At 33.8% G+C, this 23,032-nt stretch overlaps 1 protein-coding gene across 4 annotated transcripts in view; it reads right to left on the reverse strand.

The window, feature by feature from the left end:
* Positions 1-7,492: 7,492 nt before the first annotated feature.
* Positions 7,493-23,032, reverse strand: part of LOC121418130 (solute carrier family 12 member 8-like) — a 45,511-nt gene continuing 29,971 nt past the window's right edge. The window contains exon 11 of one of the 4 annotated variants that reach the window (XM_041611853.1): positions 7,493-9,976. In XM_041611853.1, the coding sequence (XP_041467787.1) occupies positions 9,805-9,976 (172 nt within the window). In that variant the 3' untranslated portion in view covers positions 7,493-9,804. Of the gene's footprint in view, positions 9,977-20,128; positions 20,781-20,848; positions 21,860-23,032 lie in introns of those variants that run through there. The other 3 variants (XM_041611845.1, XM_041611837.1, XM_041611862.1) reach the window with 3 other exon arrangements.

The raw sequence follows: 23,032 nt of genomic DNA on the forward strand, positions 1-23,032 counted from the left end.
AGGGTTGTGCCCATATGTATGGGCACATACAGTGCGTCCCACAAAAAACAAAATCCAGATTTAGAGATGAATTATCATAACTTAACCACAAATAGAATAAGACAAATGACGTATCATCGTAAAGCTTCTTCTTTTCCACTTGGTGTAACATATTTCTCATTCACGCATGAGTGAGATAAAACAATTTTAAAAAAGGATACCAAAAAGTCATTTGTCGGGGTGAATCTGAATTTCAAGAAGTTTAAATCCATGTCTGTTAGCCGCCTAAAATGTTCGATGTCTGCTCTTTAATTGGGTTCATCACTTAGATAAAATGGTCAAGAAATGAAATGGTGTTCCTTCAAAACAATGCTTGTATTTCCATAATTTCATGAAACAAACATGTTTCCACCGGTTTACAACCGAAGCTATCACACAGTTAACAAATATGCATGACTGATCGTCAGCAAAATTGAAATTCAGGCACTTTTTTCAAATAAATAGAACTTTGTTATTTCTTGATCATTTTCTGTAATTGAGGTAGCAAATTCAAGAGCAGATATTGAAGTTTTTAAAAATGTGATTTTTTAAAAAACCCAGATATTACCCGCCAAGTGACTTTTTGGTATCCTTTCTTCAAATTGTTTTGATCACTCATGCATGTATGAGGAATAATCAGATGAAAGAGGAGATTCTAAGCTTTACAATGATAGGTCATTTGTCTATTGTAGTGTGATGTAGTGTGATTAAGTTATGACAAATCATCGATAATTTCTAGATTTGTGTTTTTTAATAGGACGCACTGTATATTTTGACTTGAATGCTTCGTGACTGTGTCTCTTTGGGAAAAACATGTATATCACCAATGTTGATAATGTCTTATAAAGCACAAAATCCAATCAAATAGGAGTAAAGAAAGAGTGAAAGTGGAGGGAGGGTGAGGGTGAATCTGGCCAACCCCATAGTCGGGGAACTAAACCTGGGCCCTGTCTTACAAAGATTTGCAATTGATCCGAATCATTCGCAACTATGGATGGCCAGCAACGTCAAGATCTATTGTTTTTCAAAATATCTTCTATGATATGATGCATATTCATGCATTGTTATCTTGAAAATTCACTGTGCTTCTCTATGTTTACAAAGGACATTGTGAAAATATCCTGTAGAAAAAATAGTGACACTGATGGAGTTACAATTGATTGGATTGATCATAACTCTTTGTAAGACAGGGCACAGATTTACAACCTGGATGACTGACTCATGGAAGGCCTAGATTTTACTCTGTTATTCATGCAGGAACGGACAAAAATTGGCAACTTGATAATACCCAAAGTTCAGACTTGGGATTATGCCCGTTTAGTTGCCTGTTTAACTATTGTGTGAGATGTTATTGGTGGTTATCAAAACGTTATTTAAGACAATGATTCTGCATGATGTAGTTTGAATGAATTATGAAAACTCGCATTGTCAGCATAATCATTGTTGCTTTTAACTAAAACAAACTTTGAGTAATGGCTTTGATATTTTAATGAAAAGTCATTTTATAGTTAAAGAGGAAAGTTGCTTGCCAGGAGTTAATTTTATTATTACATATATTATCAAGTTTGCCGTTGTACTACAAATATATTATCCTTGATTTTTCTTAATGCAATGCAGTTGGCAGTTTCAGGGGTACTTATGAGTGATGGGGGGGAGGGGTCAAAGGAGTTTATTGAAACTTCCAAATATATGCTACACTTTATATCAATAAGAATCTAGTTTCTAAATATGGGTGTTATATGTGGAGAAAAATAGTTCCATTGCTTGGCAAGAATTTTTAACTCTCATATGTCACAGGGTCTATATTTTATTACATCATCTATAGCAGGGTTATCAGTGAGTTGCAGTATGCCATGTATGGTGAATTTGGCCTTTGATGCGGTGCATGTAAGATTCTATGAAGAAACATGAATAAGGATGGGTTTTTTTCCAAAAAAATCATGTAGAATGTTTCAGATCAAGATATTGTTGTTTACACAAATAATCACAAAATAATGGCAATTATGGGGCCAATGACCTTACTCATGCATGTTTGGTACTTCTACAAAAGTAATTGAGAACAACACCGATGTACAGCCTAATGATTCCTCTTTGCTTCAGACAGTTAATTATTCATATATCTTGATCTGTGCAACATTATGTCAAATTGTGTGTAAAATAGTCTTAATGTGATTTGTAATTTGAAAATGTTCATCACATTATGTAGTACTGTGAAACACAAGAGTGGGAAAATGTCATCTGTTGTGCATTGTCTGTGTTTTTGTTGTTTTGGGAGGGGGGGGGGGATGTCCCGTTTCCGGATATTAAACCGCATTTTTTTTTAATGATCCAAGGATCCAGCTCTAACAAATATTACAATGTCTGTTTTACCTGTACATTTTAATCTTATAGTATGGTATGGATAATTTGATTTGGTTTGATTCTGGAGTGATAGGTTATATCTCAGAGAAAATCGTGTCATTTACTTATTGGAATATTGAAGTGAGTATAGTCAGTCATATACATGAATATTTGATATTCAATCATGGTTTTTGAAGCAAAAAAGTTGTCTAATCTGACATGTGTATGTTCAAGCCTTGTTGATGTGTAATTCTAATCTAACATGAAATCCAAAAAAAATTTTGCAACATCTAGATGTAGCCATATTGTACCTCAAATAGGTGTTTTCCATGTCATATGTGACACAGACTTTCATTCAGGTTTTGCTTGAAGAGTGAATGTGTCGAACATTGTTGACATAGAAATACCATCAATTGACTCTTGGATTGCTTTTTGAGGGCGAATTTTCAAATATTATTTAGGTAAAACATGCCGATATGCACATCATAAACCAGAACTTGGTATCTTTGTGCAAACACTGTGGTCCTCTTTAACTTTAATGTAACTAGGTAATATTGGGTGACATTTTGCTTCATTACCTATAGTTTCCTTGTATAGGATTTCATTTCAAGAATGATTGAAAGGGACAAATTTAAGTTTGAACTGATACATGTATATGGCTACCTGTGACAAGAGTTAATTTACATTATCAAACATACATTTATTAAACATTGTGGAGTGTAATGAAAAATATGATTTCATATTATTTAACCTTTAATTCTACTGGACACCTCTTCAGTATTTCACGTAAGCACTTGTGCTTGGTCTACAATGCTAAATTCAGTGTGCCCTCCCAGGGTAAATCCATTCTATGTGGAGTTTTACTCTAAATTATAAGGGAGATTGTACCTTTGCAGCTAGAGAGGAAATGAAATACTCTGAATTTTCTATGTAATTTAAAACAAAATGTAATTATTTCACCAACATCAATCATGGATTGAAATGAAAGTGTGGTTGCAAAATAAAAGTACTTGTTTTTAATTGAATTTGATGGAGGTTACAATTTGTTTTTAATTATGTGTTTTCTGAAGGAGGTAATATTCCAAGTCGTCATAAACTCGGCTCTTTCACCACACAGTGGATGTTTGAAATAGCAACGCTTTGCTGTTGGGGACATTGGCACAGGTCACTAAATGTGTTAATGTTTTCACACAAATTCGCAGCCGATCAGCAATTCACAAAAAAACCAGCATATACAGTATATTATTTTCTTAACTATAATTGATCAATGCCGAACATGAGAAATCGTTTCTGTTGCAATTTGTTTTGGCTTTTTTCATATTTTTAATGGACTAGAACTATTATTCAGGCAAGTGCTTTTAGCCCTCCACAATAGCCATGAAACAAATGCCAAATTTGAAACCTATTTATCCACTGAAACTTACTTTGGATGGTTCATGAAAAAATGCTGAAAGGTATGGGGCACTGTCTACACTAACAATGTAGTATTGCTCATGAAAACATGAATGAAATCAACAAAAGACATCCAAAGCTAATCTTGATTTCTACAATTTATTTTCAGCACAAAACCACTGCTTTTTATGATAGTTTAACCAGGGTCAACCACATAATAATATGGCAATTTTCTAAATATATTTAACAATATAACTAAAATACATCTATATACATATAAATCTATATCCATGTTTTGACAACAAACACTGTCTACACATTAAAGGTATTCATATTTACAAATATATCACATATATGGTAGTTTAGTTCACAAAAAAAGAACAATATATTTAGCAGGAATGTTTTAATCAAAGTGGTCTTGTATAAATTGTATGGGATATAACTTCAATAAGCCTGAAATGTACCATGGCTGGATTCATACCAACAGAATGAATTGATAGTACTAATATTTAACGAATACTTATATCAACATTTAGATCATGAATACATCCTTTGCCAATGGGGAGAGAAAATAAATATATATCCTCATTCACATGACAATATCTCACAAATGTCTGCTTTATGTACAATAATTGTACTTGTAACATACACAATCCATGGAGGGTTAGTTTATCATGCAACTTTATGCAGACCTCCCAAACATTTAATACCGATACTTAAAATTCATGTCATGACAGCGATACCCTATCAGCTATACATTCTCAATGTCACAAATCATACATTTTTTAGAAGTTTTTTAAAGGGGTGGTCCAGGCTGAAAGTAATTATAGCTTAATAGAGTAGAACTCACTGAGCAAAATGCCAAAAATTTTGTCAAAATCGGACAACAAATAGCAAAGTTATTGAATTTTAAAGTTTAGTAATATTTTGTAAAAACAGTAGTCATGAATATTCATGAGGTGGGCTTATGATGTCACGTCTCCACTTGTTCTTTTGTATTTTATTATATGAAATTAGGTTTATTCAAATTTTTCCTCCAAGAACTAAAAAAATTGGATTGACAACTGATTTAGTGCAATAGATATTTATTGCTGCAACTTATTTCATTATAAGGGAGACATATTATTCACACAAGTATGAAATAATGAAAAAATTGTGATTTTATGTAATAACATAAGAAAACGGAAAGTAGAGATGTGACATCAGCTCGCCTAATGAATATTCATGACGGTTGTTTTCACAAAATATTGCTAAACTTTAAACTTCAAAAACTTTATCATTTGTTATCCGATTTTGATGAAATTTTTGGCGTTTTGCTCAGTGAAGTCTACTCTGTGTATTAAGATATATTTTCAGCCTGGACCACCCCTTTAAGTGGCAAATAAAAGTGTTCTGACTCGACTGTCAAAGTGTTGTACATGTAGCATACAATCTACCGGTATTGCATGGCCACACAACATACATGTACATGCACTGCTGCTCATAATGTAATCCAATTTTTAAACAAGGCATAAGCGATTTTGTGTCTCGCCCACTTATGAAAATAACCAGAAATATCAGGATTTGCGAGGGCACGTAACAGAAGTATAGCGAAATTTCATTGTGAAATGACTGGGATGGAAAAACACTTCTCATAAGAGTCTTTAACATAAACTTTAATGTTGACCTCAAAATGAACTTTGACCATACCACGTGACCTCCGAACACAATAACATCCAGGTCTCCTAAGTATATCAACAACCCAAGTTTGGTTGAAAAGAGACTTATGGTTGCAGAGTTGTGTGTCATAAGAGTCTTGCATGTTAACTTTTACTGAAAATTACCTTTGACCTTACCATGGGACCTCCAACTGCAGCATGACATGCAGGTCCCCCAAATCCATCTAACATCCAATTTTGCATGAAAAGTGACTAGCGGTTGCGGAGTTAGAAGTCATAAGAAAGTCTTGCACGTTGACCTGAAATTGACCTTATTGTGTGACCTCCAACTGCAGCATTACATGCAGGTCCCTTAAGTACATTTACCATCCAAGTTTGGTTGAAAAGTGACAAAGTGACGGCTGACATTTGGATCCCTTAGTCTCGCCTTCACCTCTGGTGGGCGAGACATAAAGGATGGACATGACTTCATATCATTTGACCTTTTGACCCCAAGATGACCTTTGACTGCCATCATTCTCAACGGATCACAAGTGGTATTACCCAAGTATCATATGTACCAATTATAATTCTATTCCAGAGAATCTAAGGCTGAATAATAACATGAAATGTAAACAAGATTTAAAACATCATAATATTGCACCATCTTGTAATACAATAAAAAAACAAGTGGAATGCCTCTGGCCGTCTCACCTGCATCACGCGGTTCAATATAGCAGCAGTGCTGACTATGAATACTACTCTAACTCGCACAAGATGTTCAGTGATACATGGTTACTCTTATGTCCAAGTTTAATGAACTAGACCACTTTTTATGAACTAGACCAATAAACTTACAGAGATATGATGGTGGTTATTCAACGAAAAACCCCAACATGGCCAAAGTTCATTGACCTTACATGACCTTTGACCTTGATCATGTGACCTGAAACTCGCACAGGATGTTCAGTGATACTTGATTACTCTTATGTACAAGTTTCATGAATCAGATCCATAAACATTCAAAGTTATGATGGTAATTCAACAGATACACCCAATTCGGCCAAAGTTCATTGACCTTTGACCTTGGTCATGTGACCTGAAATGAGCACAGGATGTTCAGTGATGCTTGATTACTATTATGTCCAAGTTTCATTAATCAGATCCATAAACTTTCAAAGTTATGATGGGAATTCAACAGATATCCCCAATTCGGCCAAAGTTCATTGACCCTAAATGACCTTTGACCTTGGTCATGTGACGTGAAACTCATGCAGGATGTTCAGTGATACTTGATTAACCTTATGTCCAAGTTTCATTAATCAGATCCATAAACTTTCAAAGTTATGATGGGAATTCAACAGATATCCCCAATTCGGCCAAAGTTCATTGACCCTAAATGACCTTTGACCTTGGTCATGTGACGTGAAACTCATGCAGGATGTTCAGTGATACTTGATTAACCTTATGTCCAAGTTTCATGAACTAGGTCCATATATTTTCTAAGTTATGATGACATTTCAAAAACTTAACCTCAGGTTAAGATTTCGATGTTGATTCCTCCAACATGGTCTAAGTTCATTGACCCTAAATGACCTTTGACCTTGGTCATGTGACATGAAACTCTAATAGGATGTTCAGTAATACTTGATTAACCTTATGGCCAAGTTTTATGAACTAGGTCCATATACTTTCTAAGTTATGACATCATTTCAAAAACTTAACCTCAGGTTAAGATTTGATGTTGACGCCGCCGCCGCCGCCGTCGCCGCCGCCGCCGCCGCCGTCGCCGCCGCCGCCGCCGCCGTCGCCGCCGCCGTCGGAAAAGCGGCGCCTATAGTCTCACTTTGCTTCGCAGGTGAGACAAAAACCGAACCCTGGATATTCATTTTATAAGATCTAAATATAGTGTCCCTTCATCAATGAATCTAATTCCAGTTAATTTCTTTAAAGAAAAATAAAATACAGTCTGTCATGAATAAAACTTTTAAATCAATGTTGTCAAACAATTTGTTCTTGTGATGAATAAAACTATCAGTTAATAGTTATTTCATCAAATTTAATTTCTATTGTATATTATAATCATTTTTTTTAAAGAAATTGTTAATATATTGATTTATTGAACTGCCAACACAAATTTAATTTCTATTGTATATTATAATAATTTTTTTTAAGAAATTGTTCATATACTGATTTATTGAACTCCCAACACTTGTTTCTAAAGTTACTACATGTATGCACAGCAAAAAATCAACTTGGGAAAAACAAATTCATACAATAACATTGCACAAGTAAAACCAAAAACAAATTAGCTGTCCAATAATTGTAAAACTAGTTTAAAATCATACAATTTCATCTTTTAATTATATTTCCAAATGCAATTACTATCCTCAGACACATATATGAAGGAATTGTCCGTGAAATTTGAACAGAAATTATAGTCTGAAATGGCAGTATCTCTCTTGTAATAAAAATAGAATTTATCTGATTGCAATGAATACGACTGATAAATCACTCATTGAAAGTATTTCATTCTTGTCAATGCTCTCTTTGCTCTTTACATACAGGTTTTTAAAGCAAAATAAAAGGAATGTTTGATATTTCTATTACATTTAATAGCCAATATTAGAAGATAAGGAATAAGTACATAATATCTACACATATTAGGACAAATGTATTTCACGATATATAGTTAAATATGAAGGGAATAATGACTCAGCATAGATTTAGACATATTCGTGAAAAGTAGTACAATGTAAAATATAAGGATGGTAATTTACTAATTCAATGCAGGTGCAAATTATAAGGTATTCATTTCAGCATCCATTTATTTTACATAGAAATCTCATACAGAGCATAAACAAAATTTATTATAAAGAATAAACCTTCTCTACAACCTGTGAAGCTTACATATAAACCAGACAAGACATTTTCTCTCATAAATCTGGGTTGGGTGCTGCACCATGTGGGTAAGTTTCTTCAAGGACAATCGGCCATGGCTAGAAATTAAAACCCACAGCCATTTAGGGCCGTCTGCACCAGCCCGAGTTTTCAAATTAGCGCTCTATTTTTGATCTGGCAAATTATCTTGATCTGAACAATCTGGAGATTATTTGTAATGGAGACTCAATTATCACGCTAGTTTGTAGGACTAATCTCGAGATTGCAATCCAAACTTGGGATTATTTGCAAAATAACACGCTATTCTACTAATTATCCTGCTAATTCGCAGGTGCAGACGCACTCGGAATTATTTATTGGCGGCATCAGACCATAATGCATGGGTGCCTCATTCAAGCATGAGTCGCTCTTCTTGCGATGGTGGAGACAGGGTTTCTTGTATCTCTAGATTAATTGCGAAGAGGGCCCATCAGGCTAAAATTTCCAGATTGAGCAAACTCGGGCTGGTGCAGCACTGCTTTTTGTAAACTAACTCTGACAATTTTAATCTTGGGATTATTTGGACTTTAACGGTTGAATTAAATGTCACAGCTGGCTAAAAAACCGAAACAAATAAACACAGCAAACTACCATTCATATATCACAGTGAATGAAATAAATAAAATATGCAAGAGTAAAGGACTTGAGCAACAATGTGTTTCTAATTCTTTATATTTCAAGCGTTGGCTATAGTACGACACCTGCTTCACTTCCAAGTATCCCTACACATTTTCATGTCCTGAATTTCTTATGCATATCACTGATTCTTGATTAATTTGATTATTCAGGTATAACACACAAAATACAAAGGTATAATTGTTGTATGCAAAATACATGGCATAATTACACAGTCTTGTTTTTAAACAGTTCTCAGCTAAGCTGATCTCTGAAATATCTTATCAAGATCTTATCGATATCATGTTTATTCTTAAAAAATAAACTATCACTGATAATGTTTTCCTTTTGAAACTGCCCTATGTGACCATCTCTGAATACAATAATTTTTTGAAACACATTAAAACAATCTAAACTAACATAAAGTACCTACCCAGTACTTGTTCTTGGAATAAATAAATTAATGATTACAATAGTACATGGCAAGAGTACAATATGTCAACAACAATACATTCACACAAGAAAAAGAATACATTTCTTTGCTAAAAATACATTATATTATCACTGTCTATGACAAGTTTAACATTTGGTGTCAGCTAAAATACAGAGTGAATTTGCATTGTGGGAACCTTTGTCACAGGGTTCAAGTCTTGTTTTAAATAAGGAATACCGATCTCTATTATATCCTTGTTCACCAGGTCAAAGGTCATGTTCTACCATAATACACCATTTCTTAGAATGGTTGGCATGTACAATGGGACAAAAAGAGCTACACAAATGCATCATCACTCCTGTGCTACATATATAACATTTCTCTGTATGTCGTCCGCATTGATAATTCTCCCTTCAGAGCCCCTCGTGCTTATTTATTGACATACTCGTAATCCTCCAAGTTCGTCTGGTTCATCATGGACTGGTGATAGCGCCCTCTAGAGGCAAAGTCTTCATTATCCTCTGTCAGTTGTTCCGTGGTCATCTTGGGAGCGAAATTCTGTGACGGGATGACCATGTGCTCAGTGGTGGGTGATGACCGTCTGATGAAATAGAACGGGGAAAAATGTAAAGTGTGAAAATTTTATTCAGTGAAAATGCAAAAAGGCAATGTAAAAAGTCAGTCATTTTCCCCCACTAATTTGCCTAAAAGTGGATGTAATATAATCCGTCTGCAAAGGTTACTAGTTAATAACCAGAGGACTCATGGCATTAATGCCCTCTGCGAGGGACGTTGAAGGCAAGTGCTCTCATGACGGTCAGAGGAAGCCCTTTAAAAACATGGTAGGGCTGTCTGCACCAGCCCGAGTTTTCAAATTAGCACGATATTTCTGAACAATCTCGAGATTTGTAATAGAGACACAATTATCGCGCTAGTTCGTAGGATTAATCTCGAGGTTGAAATCCCAAGTCAACTTGGGATTATTTGCAAATTAGCAAGCTATTGTACGAATTATCCCGCTAATTCGCAGGTGCAGATGCACTCAGGATTATTTATTCACAGCGTCAGACCATAATGCATTGATGCCTTGCTTGAGCAGGAATAGCTCTTCTTGCGATGGTGGAGACAGGGTTTCTTGAATCTACAGATTCATTGTCTAGGGCTGATCAGGCTAAAATCTCGAGATTGAGCAAACTTGGGCTGATGCAGCACCACCCTCTGAAATCTTCACTGAAGTGCTGTGGCATCAACCTAGGCACCAGGGAATGATCAATGGAAGACCATTCAGCCTGGTAAACCATGGTTACGGCTGGTGCCAACAAGTCAAGACATGTGGAAAAGCAAGAACAAAAACGCCAGCGTCGAAAAAAGCCATCACTGAGGCTGTTCCATCACAAGAATTTGCTTGTTTGTAATGCACCAGGGGTGGTATTCTGAGGTCATTTTATCTTTAAAATTCTTCAAACGAAATTGGTATTCTGAGACAACATTTTATCCCTTGGATAAAATTTAAAATTTCATCAACAAATCAGTGCCTGCGTAGACTTGCCAATAGCTTATTTTACCATTGCAATGTGGATTATGTGCTTGCACCCATTTACTTTGAAAAAAAAAACTTTAAGAGGGTAGGGGCTATTTTATCTCCGCGACATTGATTTAATCATTATTTCTTGGTGATTTAACTCCAAATGTTGACATGAAAATTAAGAAATATGATATATATATTATTCCTGTACAATCAGGAAGTATTTCATAAGACTTTTCTTGACTAATATTGTCTTTGAAATGATGCTTGGAAAGATGCGATGTAGACTTTGAAAAAAAGATGAGAGTATTGTCATTTTTTAAAAAGAAATCTCTGTAAAGACGCGCAAGCGTATAGTGTAAGTGGCTTTGATGTCAATAAATTAACGCAATGTCACTCCTTTGCCACACCTCCTGTCAGAATGGAGCTCTATTGGTTGAGTGAGATGAGAGAGCTATAAAAGCGCGTTTCTTATTGGATATCAATTCAGAAATAGGTGTGTCTAAATACTGAGATAAAATAAAGATAAAATGCAGAATACCAATTTGGAGAGATTTTAAGGGTAATTTATCTAAATGGGCATTTTCACGGTAACTGAGGACATTACACGGCACAATTTTACACACTTTTCATGGTGTGTATGATTATCTCTAAAACAACAAATGATGGGAGTTTGCTTTCAAAAAAAAAAGGAAAAAAAAAATTTAAAAAAATAAACCGCAATTACATATGCAGCACGCCGATTTGAGCAAACTCGCTTGCCATTGCATGCAGTCGTTTTTATTTCTCTTTAATACATGCAGTTTCCTTATTTCAGGGCCAATTTTTCTTCGTTTGAAACTGAAAACAGAATAACATTGAATTTCAAAATACAATATTCCTTTGAAAACTTGATAGAATATCAAATACAATAATTTCATTCCGAAAGGCCTTCTACAGGCAGCTGGGCTTGCCTGATAAGAGGGATTATCGGTGATACAGGGTTGATAGCGCTTGGAAATATCATGGATCCTCTCTCTTTCTGTCTCTCTCCCTAACTCCATTTATGTTTCTGCGTTTCCTCTTACTTTTCCTTATTTACATTTACTTTTATTTTTGTTTCTTATTCTTTCTTTCTTCTTTCCTTCCTCAGCTTTAATCTTTCTTTCTTCGGCTTTTATCTTTCTTTAAAGGGATGGTCCGAGCTGAAAATATTTATATCAAGATAAATAGAGTAAAATTCAAAGAGCAAAATGCTGAAAATTTCATCAAAATCAGATAACAAATAATGAAGTTAATGAATTCTAAAGTTTATCAATATTTTGAGAAAACAGTAATATGCACATTGTCATGAATATTCATAAGGTGAGCTTATGATGTCACATCCCCAACTTTTCTTTTTATTATGTTGTTACATGAAATCATAAATGTTTCATTTTTTCATACATGTGTAATTGATGTGTCTCCATTATGATGACATAAGTTGCGGCAAAGAATAACTAATGCACTTAATCAGTTGTCAATCCAATTGGATTAGTTTTTGGTAGAAAATTTTTGAATACATTTAAGTTCATATATAAAAGTACAAAAGAACAAGTGGGGATATGGCATCATCAGCCCACCTAATGAATAATTGTTAAAACATGCCTAGAACCGTTTCACCAGAAAGATGCAATCTTTAAAATTCAATAACTTTGTTATCCCATTTGATCAAATTTTAAGCATTTTGCTCCATGAATTTTACTCTACTTAATGAGTCATAAATTTTCCAGCCTGGACCATCCCTTTAAATCTTGCTTTTTCTTCAGATTTATTATGAGTTATTTACCAGCCTAGACCTCATATCTCAAAGCAATCTTTGTTCTATTTTGAATGAATTTCATATCTGAAAGGTTTAGTTTTTTATATAAATGTTCTAAAACTATGATCAATTCTGTTGCAATAACTTGATTCCAAATCTGTATTTCATAACTTTTTGTTACATATTTTAATTTTAAGTTTAAAACAGGTTTTTTTTGTACATGTATGCACAACTACCAGAATCCGAGGCTGGTATCATCTAATAAAATCTCACTTATGAATGTCTCAATCAACCAACTGTTTTTTTCTATTAAATGTAAACATTGCACAATTAGTCTTCAGACAACAGCATTGTATTGTTTGTATGCATGTATGTTTTATATCTAATAAATTGAAATTCAATTAAATTGAACATGACAGTGAAATTCATGGTCAGAACTTGTAAAGTAAATAAATACAAGTAACTCTGCCTTAGTCGAGTATTTGCCTATTATTAGTCAAAGCAATTTTTTACCATATCATCCAAAACATGTGTTACAGGCCTCTTTCAAATCAAATGTCATCGAAGTCAATCAGATTTATGTGGTCCCAAAAGATTTGAATTGGGCAGAGTTACCTGTACAATAATATGACAAAAACATGCTTGGTGTCCCTACAACTTAAAGAGAAATACCAGTAGTTGCAGTAAACACTGATTTCATGAGAATGTCTGTAAAACCAGGCTTAATTGTCAGTATATCATCGAGGATGAAGATCTGGTACAGTTACATAAACTGAACTTTGTGAAATCTTGAAATCTGCACTGAAAAAACGTTCACACTGAAGATCACCAACACAGATAGGCACACGTGGGACAGTGTATTATTATTGCTGGAATAAAGACCCGACGGAAGTGACCGAATCCGCGCTTATTTTGCTTATTTCTCAGCAATTACAGTTTCTCCCAGAATCCTTTGGCACATATTTTTTATTCATACAAAAAGACACTTGGGTGGTTACTATATTAGATTCTGTAAAAAGTCATTTTGAGATCGTTACCAAAACTGGAATTTATCTTTAAAGTTATGGAAATAATCCAGTCAAGACTGGCATTTTCTTGGAAAATGAATGAGGTACATGTGCCTCCTCTCCAGGTAGAAAATACTGTGAGAAATACTGTGAGAATGCTGGAAAGAGAAATGCTAATATACTCAAGGAACATTGGAAAATAGAAGAAAAAGACATATTCCTATTTTCCTGAAAAAAAATATTGGAAGTATTTCCCAGTATACAAATAGCGAATAGGAACAAGTGACATGGTGCGATTTTGTTGCGCATTTAGCCAGCAGACTTTTACGCGTATTGCACCTTCATTTTTACTGAGCGCAATGAATTAAATAGTACTGTGACGTAACTTCCTAAAGCCATGCAACGGTACATTTTGGATGGTACAACAAGCTAAGTAGGCATTGTACAATATTTCCCAGTCCGGCCAACCCTGCAATTAGTGCACAATCAGACTATCATTCATAATGAAAGATCATCTTCATCTATGCCAAATTTAAATGTTTATGAATATCGGTGTGTTTAATTTGCACAAGAACAACAACATACTTTACAATAAATAATGGTATGACATTGGTTTTTTTTTTAGATCTACAAGAAATAATTGCTTTAATTTTTTATGATATCAGATTTTCAATTAGTCCAATACATGTATATCTATACAAGTCAGTTTTAACATGTAAACATGAATAAATTACTATATATTTAATTCACTGAAACATACAATCTTCAAATATATATATACACTATTTGGAATACTTGATAAACAAATATGTAGTTTTGGTTTTACACAATAAGATGACAATGTAATAAATAAATAATACATCTTCTTAGTCCTGTACAAATCAAATCTGTAATTTCAGTTTCAAAGTATGTACTGCACATCATTCCCAATATACCTCAAATAATGTTTAACATTCATAGATAGAGGTGAAAATTCTCAATGAAACACTTCTGCAGCTTCTTTTTATTCTCAATACTAGCAAGGCACGCATGTACATGGAATGTGATAGAAAGACAAAAATGTACTTTTAAAACAAAGGAATAACATTTCGAGTGAAAGAACCTTTTTAGAGGTAAAAGAAATGTAGTTGCAGCAAACCATTATTTCATGAGAAAGTCTTTAAAATCAAGGCTATTTGTCACTTTATTATCACACATCTAGATCTGGTACAGTAACATGAACTTATCTTTGTGAAATCATGAAATCTTAGCTCAAAACTGACAACACTTAGGATCACTAACAATATGTGGGAACGTTGATTAATATTACTTGGTAAAATACCTGATATTTGATGGAATTCAATGTTTATTTTGCTTATTTCTCAGCAATTACACATTTTCTTTCAGAGCACTTGGCACATATTTTTATTTCCTATAATCAAAATCATGTACATGGAATGAGATAGAAAGACAAAATGTACTTTTCAAAAACAAAGTAATAAAATTTCGAGTGAAAAAAACTTTTTAAAGGTAAAAACTAAAATGTAGTTGCAGCAAACCATTATCTCATGAGAAATTCTTTAAAATCAAGGCTATTTGTCACTCTATTATCACACATCTAGATCTGGTACAGTAACATGAACTTATCTTTGTGAAATCATGAAATCTTAGCTCTGAACTTACAACTTACAACACTTAGGATCACTAACAATATGTGGGAACGTTGATTAATATTACTTGGTAAAATACCTGATATTTGATGGAATTCAATGTTTGTTTTGCTTATTTCTCAGCAATTACACATTTTCTTTCGGAGCACTTGGCACATATTTTTATTTCATATAATCAAAATCATGTACAAGGAATGAGATAGAAAGACAAAAATGTACTTTTAAAACAAAGTAATAAAATTTCGAGTGAAAGAAGCTTTTTAAAGGTAAAAAATAAAATGTAGTTGCAGCAAACCATTATCTCATGAGAAATTCTTTAAAATCAAGGCTATTTGTCACTCTATTATCATCCATCTAGATCTGGTACAGTAACATGAACTTATCTTTGTGAAATCATGAAATCTTAGCTCTGAACTTACAACTTACAGCACTTAGGATCACTAACAATATGTGGGAACGTTGATTAATATTACTTGGTAAAATACCTGATATTTGATGGAATTCAATGTTTATTTTGCTTATTTCTCAGCAATTACACCTTTTCTTTCAGAGCACTTGGCACATATTTTCATTTCATATATTCAATCCTAGGGTAGTCATTTAACTGTTCAAATTCATTTTGAGATCGTTACCACTATTGGAATACCTCTTCAAATGATGCCAATCATTACACTTTATAATTTGGCAACACAACAAAATAATTATTTAAAAATCGAAAATGCAAGATTTGTGGCCTTTTTCAGAATCTAGAAAATATTGTTCATTTTGACTTGTGTTATATCCATGTAACTGGGTATACCTATTTTGTTATTTTATGATATAGTTGTTGCCAATTTGAGGTTAATTTCAAACCTCGGAAAAGCTTCTCTATTAGGGGATTAATAGAAACATAATGGGAAAGTAATCACATTGCAATTTTAACTTGATGTACATCAGAAATGAAGAAGGTGATTTAACATAGAGTGATAAAAAAATGATTTAAACTTGACTGTAATGGGAAGAAAAACTTGAAATAAATTGATATCTTGTTCCCAAGTTTATTCTGGTTTATGAATAAACAAATTTTCAATTAAATACATAAGAAATCAGATAAATACATGTATTTAAATTACAATTTACATGTGATTTCACAAAAATAAGTTAGTATCATAATTTAGGATTAACAACGAAGGAATGAATACTTGCAACCTATATTGCAAAAAATCACATACAACCCTAAGTAGATTACATCCCATTATGAACAATAAATATGAGAATGAATATCAGATTACTTTTCACTTGTCAAAAAAGTGTGCTTTATAATTTTTTTTATTTTAGGGGGAAGTGCCCCCCCCCCCTGATAAATCCTGGATCCATCCCTGTCGTTAATAATTAGATCATTTTTATTTTCACATGTTTTCTTTGCTATCTTAAGTTCTGTTTTGAATTAGAATTTTGCTATAAGACCCCTAAAACAATAAAAATTGTTTAGATATTGAATACCAAACAAATAAAGAAAATTTTGATTAATTTTACTTTTTAATTATTTACACAGAATAAACAAAACAAAATAATACATCTTACATCCCTTGAAGTGTCAGTTCTGATTAGTCCACAAATGTAATATTCCTAATGATATATATATCCATGTTAGCTGGCAAAGGTTCCTAAATTAATGTCCAAAATGCTGGCAATGTTGAAATTGATGTTGAAACCTGATAAATAATAAGAGTCACTGTACGGGGTTGAAATGTCTGTGAAGACAAATTTGGTGATGATAAACAGTCGATTTCAGCAATCCATGGGATGGAAAGCGTTGGAAAGAGTTCCATATGCACCCCCCACCAAAAATAACAAAAGATTGTTGAGACTTCTGGTTCGTTCACTTCAGAGTTTTCTATCATTTTTTACTGTAGCTTACCTTAGTTGGGATCCGAACTCACCTTGTTTTATCTGCAGTCAAGACCTTTCCCGCTATGCTAGCGAGAAGCGCTGATACCGGAAGGGGTATTTTAATGATTATCAGCCAATAGTTCGACTAGTCTTGACTCACAGAGCCTTTACTGACTAAATAAACCGATGTATATGGACAATTACACGCACTAGATCCTGCACGAAATTTGACGGAATAAAGCCATATTTCCACTTCCCCATCATACATGTTCTATATTAGGGCTAGATAAATCATTCTGAACCTTCTCCATGTTTTTATTTTCAATTTTAGTGGGGGTGCATATGGAACTCTTACCAAAGCATTCATTAGAACAGGTTGATGACCTCAATGAGAACTGAGAATTCCTCTCTCAAAAAAACTGCAAACAGTTCATTGATAGTGTGCAAATAATTCCACAGAAGATAAAAATTGTATTCCAATTGGAAATAAACTATGCTCTGACAAAAAGTCTGGTGTAAAACTCTTGAGTTCTGATCTGATATGGTGATGTAGAAACTGCCCGCTTAAATTTCCACTATTCTGAAAGCATACTGAAGTTTTGTCTTTAAAAAGAACATTCTTCTTTCTGGAGTAGTTCAATTCTAGAAGACTCTTGAATGACCTCAGTGAAATTAACAATGTAAACAAAATAGCTATTAAATCCTATCATCCTTTTCCACTGCCGCCAGCAGGCCCTATTGAATCATTGTAAAATATACAAATACCAATCATTACTCTGCCTAATGCCTACATGTACATTCTGAATTGTTTTATTATGCAATGAACTTCCTTAGAAGAAAAAATAACTGGATGACTGAATTTCTCTTAAGATACTTCTTTATATATAAAAAAGTCACTATTCAAAATGGGACAAATGTCCAAACAGTGAATGAAATGATAGTCTATTCCAGATCAGTGATGGGCTTCTAGATTGATTTGAATAGAAAAACCTTACTCTTTAACTCATTTTATCAATGACTTTCTGTTGCTTGCAAGTTTGTTTGCCCCCCCCCTTCACTTGTGCGCCTTAAGCATCTCTTACGAGATGGATATGGCACCTAAAAAATGCATACTGTATATCATTATTAATATCTGAATACCATTCCTAGGCCTTAAAATAGTTTATTTCATGGCACTATACTGACCAAAGAGAAAAAGAAAGGCTGTAAAATACAGAATTCCAATAAATACTGTCCCCATGAACCCTGGAATCTAGTAATATTTCCTAAAATGGTACCCTTAAAAAATGATGTTGATTAGTGATGGCAAAGTGTGCCCTTATAAGACTGATACAGGATCAGCATTCAATTAAATAGTCCAGTCAGAAAAATGAATTAATATTTAGTTAGAATTTGGCTCATACAAAATACTTGGCTGAATTTGATACCATTTAATAATGAAAAATGGCATTTTTTAAACCTAATTTTCTATCCTATTATTGAGACACCACTCACAAAGAAAAAAAAAATAGAAAGTTTTTGTGCAGTATAAATCTTGAGTTGTACAGAGTAGCGCTTAAATTGGTGCAACACATTAGTTGGGCATTATTTGGCTGACTAAAGTAAAAAGTCAATTAGAAACAAAACAAACACGCAGTGTAAATTACTAACATTTTTTTGCTAAATCCAAGTTTAAAAATGAATGCTGCCTCATTTCATAAATATCTAGCCACCTGAATAATGGAAATAGGCTAGGAAAAAGCAGAATACATTTTTCATCAATTCTCAGACTGAATTAAAACCAACTCACACATTTAACATCTAGGTAAAAAAAAAATACTATTACGGTATATGTTCCTTCCTTGTTTAATACTACCTTTCATAAATGAGGTAACTATAAATAACTATAAAAACCTGATTCAATAAAACCAAGTATGTCAAGGAATTTCATAATATGAAATTGAGAACAAATTTCACGAAACAGGGTTCTAGTCGTGCCCTATTGACAAACAAATTTTCACCAATAACGTTGACATGTCTGAACCAACCGATAATTTAGATCAGTTGGTAAAGTGTCCGTCTCACAACTGGGAGGTCAGGAATTGAAGCGCGGCATCGTCAGACCAAGACGTTAAAAGATGGGAGTTGCTGCTACCCTGTTTGGAGTTCAGCAATTCAAGGGATAGAGCTACATCAATCTGGTCATACACAGTGGTTACCTGGCCCAAGATAGATTGGGCAAAAAGAATGTTCTGAGTGATTTTTTCTATTTCAGATTTCATTTTGAACAATAAAACATTGCTTTTCATTTTTTTCCATATCAAATACTAAATAACTTTAAAGCATCACACATTGACAAATTCACTTCAGGTTTAGCAGTAAATTTTCCATTTTTCATTTAAGATTTTGATATCAATGGAAACTTTAAATCTTATCTTTTTACAATGTACATGTTTAAGTCAATAATTTTATGGAATGAATAGACAGACAGAACTTCACCCTTTTTATAAATAGACCTTATACGAATGACTCAGAGCTTGATGGCCCAGATTCAAGATGGTCGGTTTAAAATAATGTATCACATGATTTGATTCACTTTACCCCATGGGCAAATGTTAGCCCATAGCATCAAATGACAGGATTTAGCACATGGCCCGAGGGGTCACTGTCAATGAAGAGTGGACAACATTAAAAAAAAAGAAGAAAAAAAAATGGGTCATTTTAATTTTAATTCTTTTTTATTGATAAATTTATTTCTTATGTATTCATTTATTTCATTTTACTTGGGGGGGGGTGGGATGCACACAACACAAATAAAGTGTTATAAATACATAAAAATGAGAAAAAAGCCTCTAAATCATGATAAACTAAAGAAAACAGTATTTAATTTGATGATGGAAATCCTTTATGCCACCTCAATAAAACCCTGATGAAAAGTTGACTGAAATCCCAACCTCACATCTCAAACTTGAACCCCATTGCTATATTATACAGTCATATCCTTGTTTAGGGTATGTCCATGTAAATGAAGGACACTTGCACAAGATCTGTGATTAGGTTGTCTCAGTGGCTTGCTCTTGAATCCTAGTTTAGGGTGCACTTTTTCGGAAAATTCTTGTTGATGCTGTCCAATTTTTCAATAGCAGATAAGCATATAAATAAATCTATATTCATGAGGAACAATAAATGTACTAGTAATCGAGTAAACATTAAATAAGCATAAAACAAAACAAAAAATGAAACAAAAATAAGAATAACTAGATCACATGCTGGGTTTATATACTTTATCTGTCTCTATGAGTAAAGGTTGACCCTCGCCACTCTTTTTCAATATTTCTAAATGCCTCTTTGTATGTGGTAAATGTGGAAGACTATCTTGAGGAGAGAACTCCTCCTCCGATTCACCGCCGATGGCCTGAACGGCAGACAAGGGCTGGTCATCGACTAAGTTGTTGCCCTCGACGACGGATGAGTGGTGGAAACGATGGCGGTCGGCAAAATCTTCATTATCCCGATTGACACTAGACTCCTCGATGCCCATGTTGTCTGGGAACGGGCTGAGAATCATTTGCTCGGGAACCGGAGATGGTTTCCTACGGATTAATATTGACGAGGGAAGTGGTCATGTGACTATATTATGGAAATGCCCGCTCCTCCTTAAGTGCAGTATCATACTGAGCCCATGGGCAATAAAGTAATTCCATGAGAAAAGTTTATATACACGTATTTGCCATAAAAATTAGCTTCTTTTTATCAGGAAGAATGTATCTTTCCAATTAAATTTCAGCAAACTACCTGCATTTCCCCACTATATTGAGACCTTATTGTTGAATATATTCAGTTTACGTAATATACGTTTTTCCCCATTCTTCTTAATATTTATAGTTTATGTTTCTACATTAGATGTGATAAATTATACATCGGTTTATTGTACATGTATTTGAAATCATCTAGAGATTGGAGTATACTTTTCACATTATTTTCAATCTTGGTTTATTTTATAGCTAAAAACAACATTGACATAAATTCATTATAATCATTTGTTTTGGCATCACCTGTGCCTGGGAGGTGAAAAACAAACTAAATCACTGTGACCCGCAGGTCCCCCCTCCTGATGTAGCTGATTGGGGGATGGCAGATTTGACTATTTTGTTAGCGTTGCTTTTCATTTTAAGCCTTGAAATGTAACAAGAAAATTAGTACTATCAGAATAACATGCTCCTTAAAACTATTTCTTCTACTGGTTTAAAAAAATTTGATTATTCATCATTATTTTGTTTTGAAATTTGCAATGTGAGGCTACACACATGTGTCTATGTACAAGTGACCGATATGTGTATCGTTATCAAAACTACATTTGATGAATACTACAGCTTCTACACTTCTAACCTCCTCCCATCACCAATGAGAATAGAACAAAAAATTCTGAAACTAATCAAATTGTAAATTTCTATAGATCTAAAAATTTGATGAATGCAGAAAGCGTTAAGAGAGGGTTTTAAGTTTTAAAGGGTAATATCAAATCCACCAACCTAAAATAAACAGAAGAAATAGTATACTTTAGCCCACCACCAGTAGCAAATGCTGCGTTGACGCCGTATAGGACGAAGCTGTGTGTACTGTAGATTGAGTTGTAGCAGTGATGCATACCATCTTGTCCACATGCTTGAGGCTTTTTTTTTATGCATACATTCCAATATGTTTAATTGTTATTGAAGTCTCATTCATTATTCAGAGTAGTGCACTCACTGATAGCTACATTTTTTTGTCAATGCATTGTTCCTCAGCTGCAAGTTTTTTTTTTAAGACAAACTAGGGACAAGTTTCATAAGAGTTAAAACTATTGTAACTTTGGCATTGTTGTATAATCTATTATGATAACTGAGCCAGGTTACCATGGTATTTGCTATAATAGCAAGTTAAAATATTTGTAACATGAAACAGGCCATAAAGAGCTCCTAGCATAGTGATTGAGTCACACACATTGCATCACACTCTACAAAAAACATACCCGGTACTGTATGAATGACTTGTATTTCTTGCACTTTTGATTTGAGCTGTTATTTGGTATGCTAAGGCGAGCAATTCATACACCCGCCTGTAACACGGAAAATGGAGTTATTGGTCAAACAAGAAAAGTGGAAGGTGGTGACTTCACCTATGACCTTCTGACCTCAAAATCCATAGAATTCCTGGGATCTAGGCTATAATAAGTATCATACGCACCAAATTATATGAGCCTAGGTTAAGTTAAACTAAAGTTATCACATTAACAAGGACTTCAGAAGGGTAAATCGAACACATGTCACTGTGATCTTGACCTTTGGACCTCAAAATCAATAGGCTTTTTGGGATCCATGCTAGTATCACACACACCAAATTATATGAGCCTAGATTAACTTAAACTAAAGTTATCGCATTAGCAAGGACTTTCAAATTTCACTCTTCCTTTTGCTGCATCACAAATTTTCAACACACACCCATGGGACTATTGTTTCTACAGGTGTCTAGTATTAAAGGCTTGTTTTATAAAACCTGTTACCAACAACAGATGTTATATTGCGATGACAAGTTTGCTCTCGCCCACTCAAACAACACAAAATGTATTAAACAGCAACTTGTCATTCATAACTGGCTCACCAAACAGAACCTTCACACAATGAACCTCCAATGCACACGTCCACAACTAAAATAATCTACATGTTTACTACAATCTCCACTACAAAAATACATGCAATATTTAAAAAATGTAACTTTAACTCCAAAAATTTGAATGCGAGCTAGGATTGGAGAAGTGCACAAAGAATAGCATGTACATGAAAGCTACATTGCATTCCTCAGTTCT

This window comes from Lytechinus variegatus, chromosome 1 (assembly GCF_018143015.1).
Source record: "Lytechinus variegatus isolate NC3 chromosome 1, Lvar_3.0, whole genome shotgun sequence".
In the NCBI taxonomy this organism is placed as follows: domain Eukaryota; kingdom Metazoa; phylum Echinodermata; class Echinoidea; order Temnopleuroida; family Toxopneustidae; genus Lytechinus; species Lytechinus variegatus.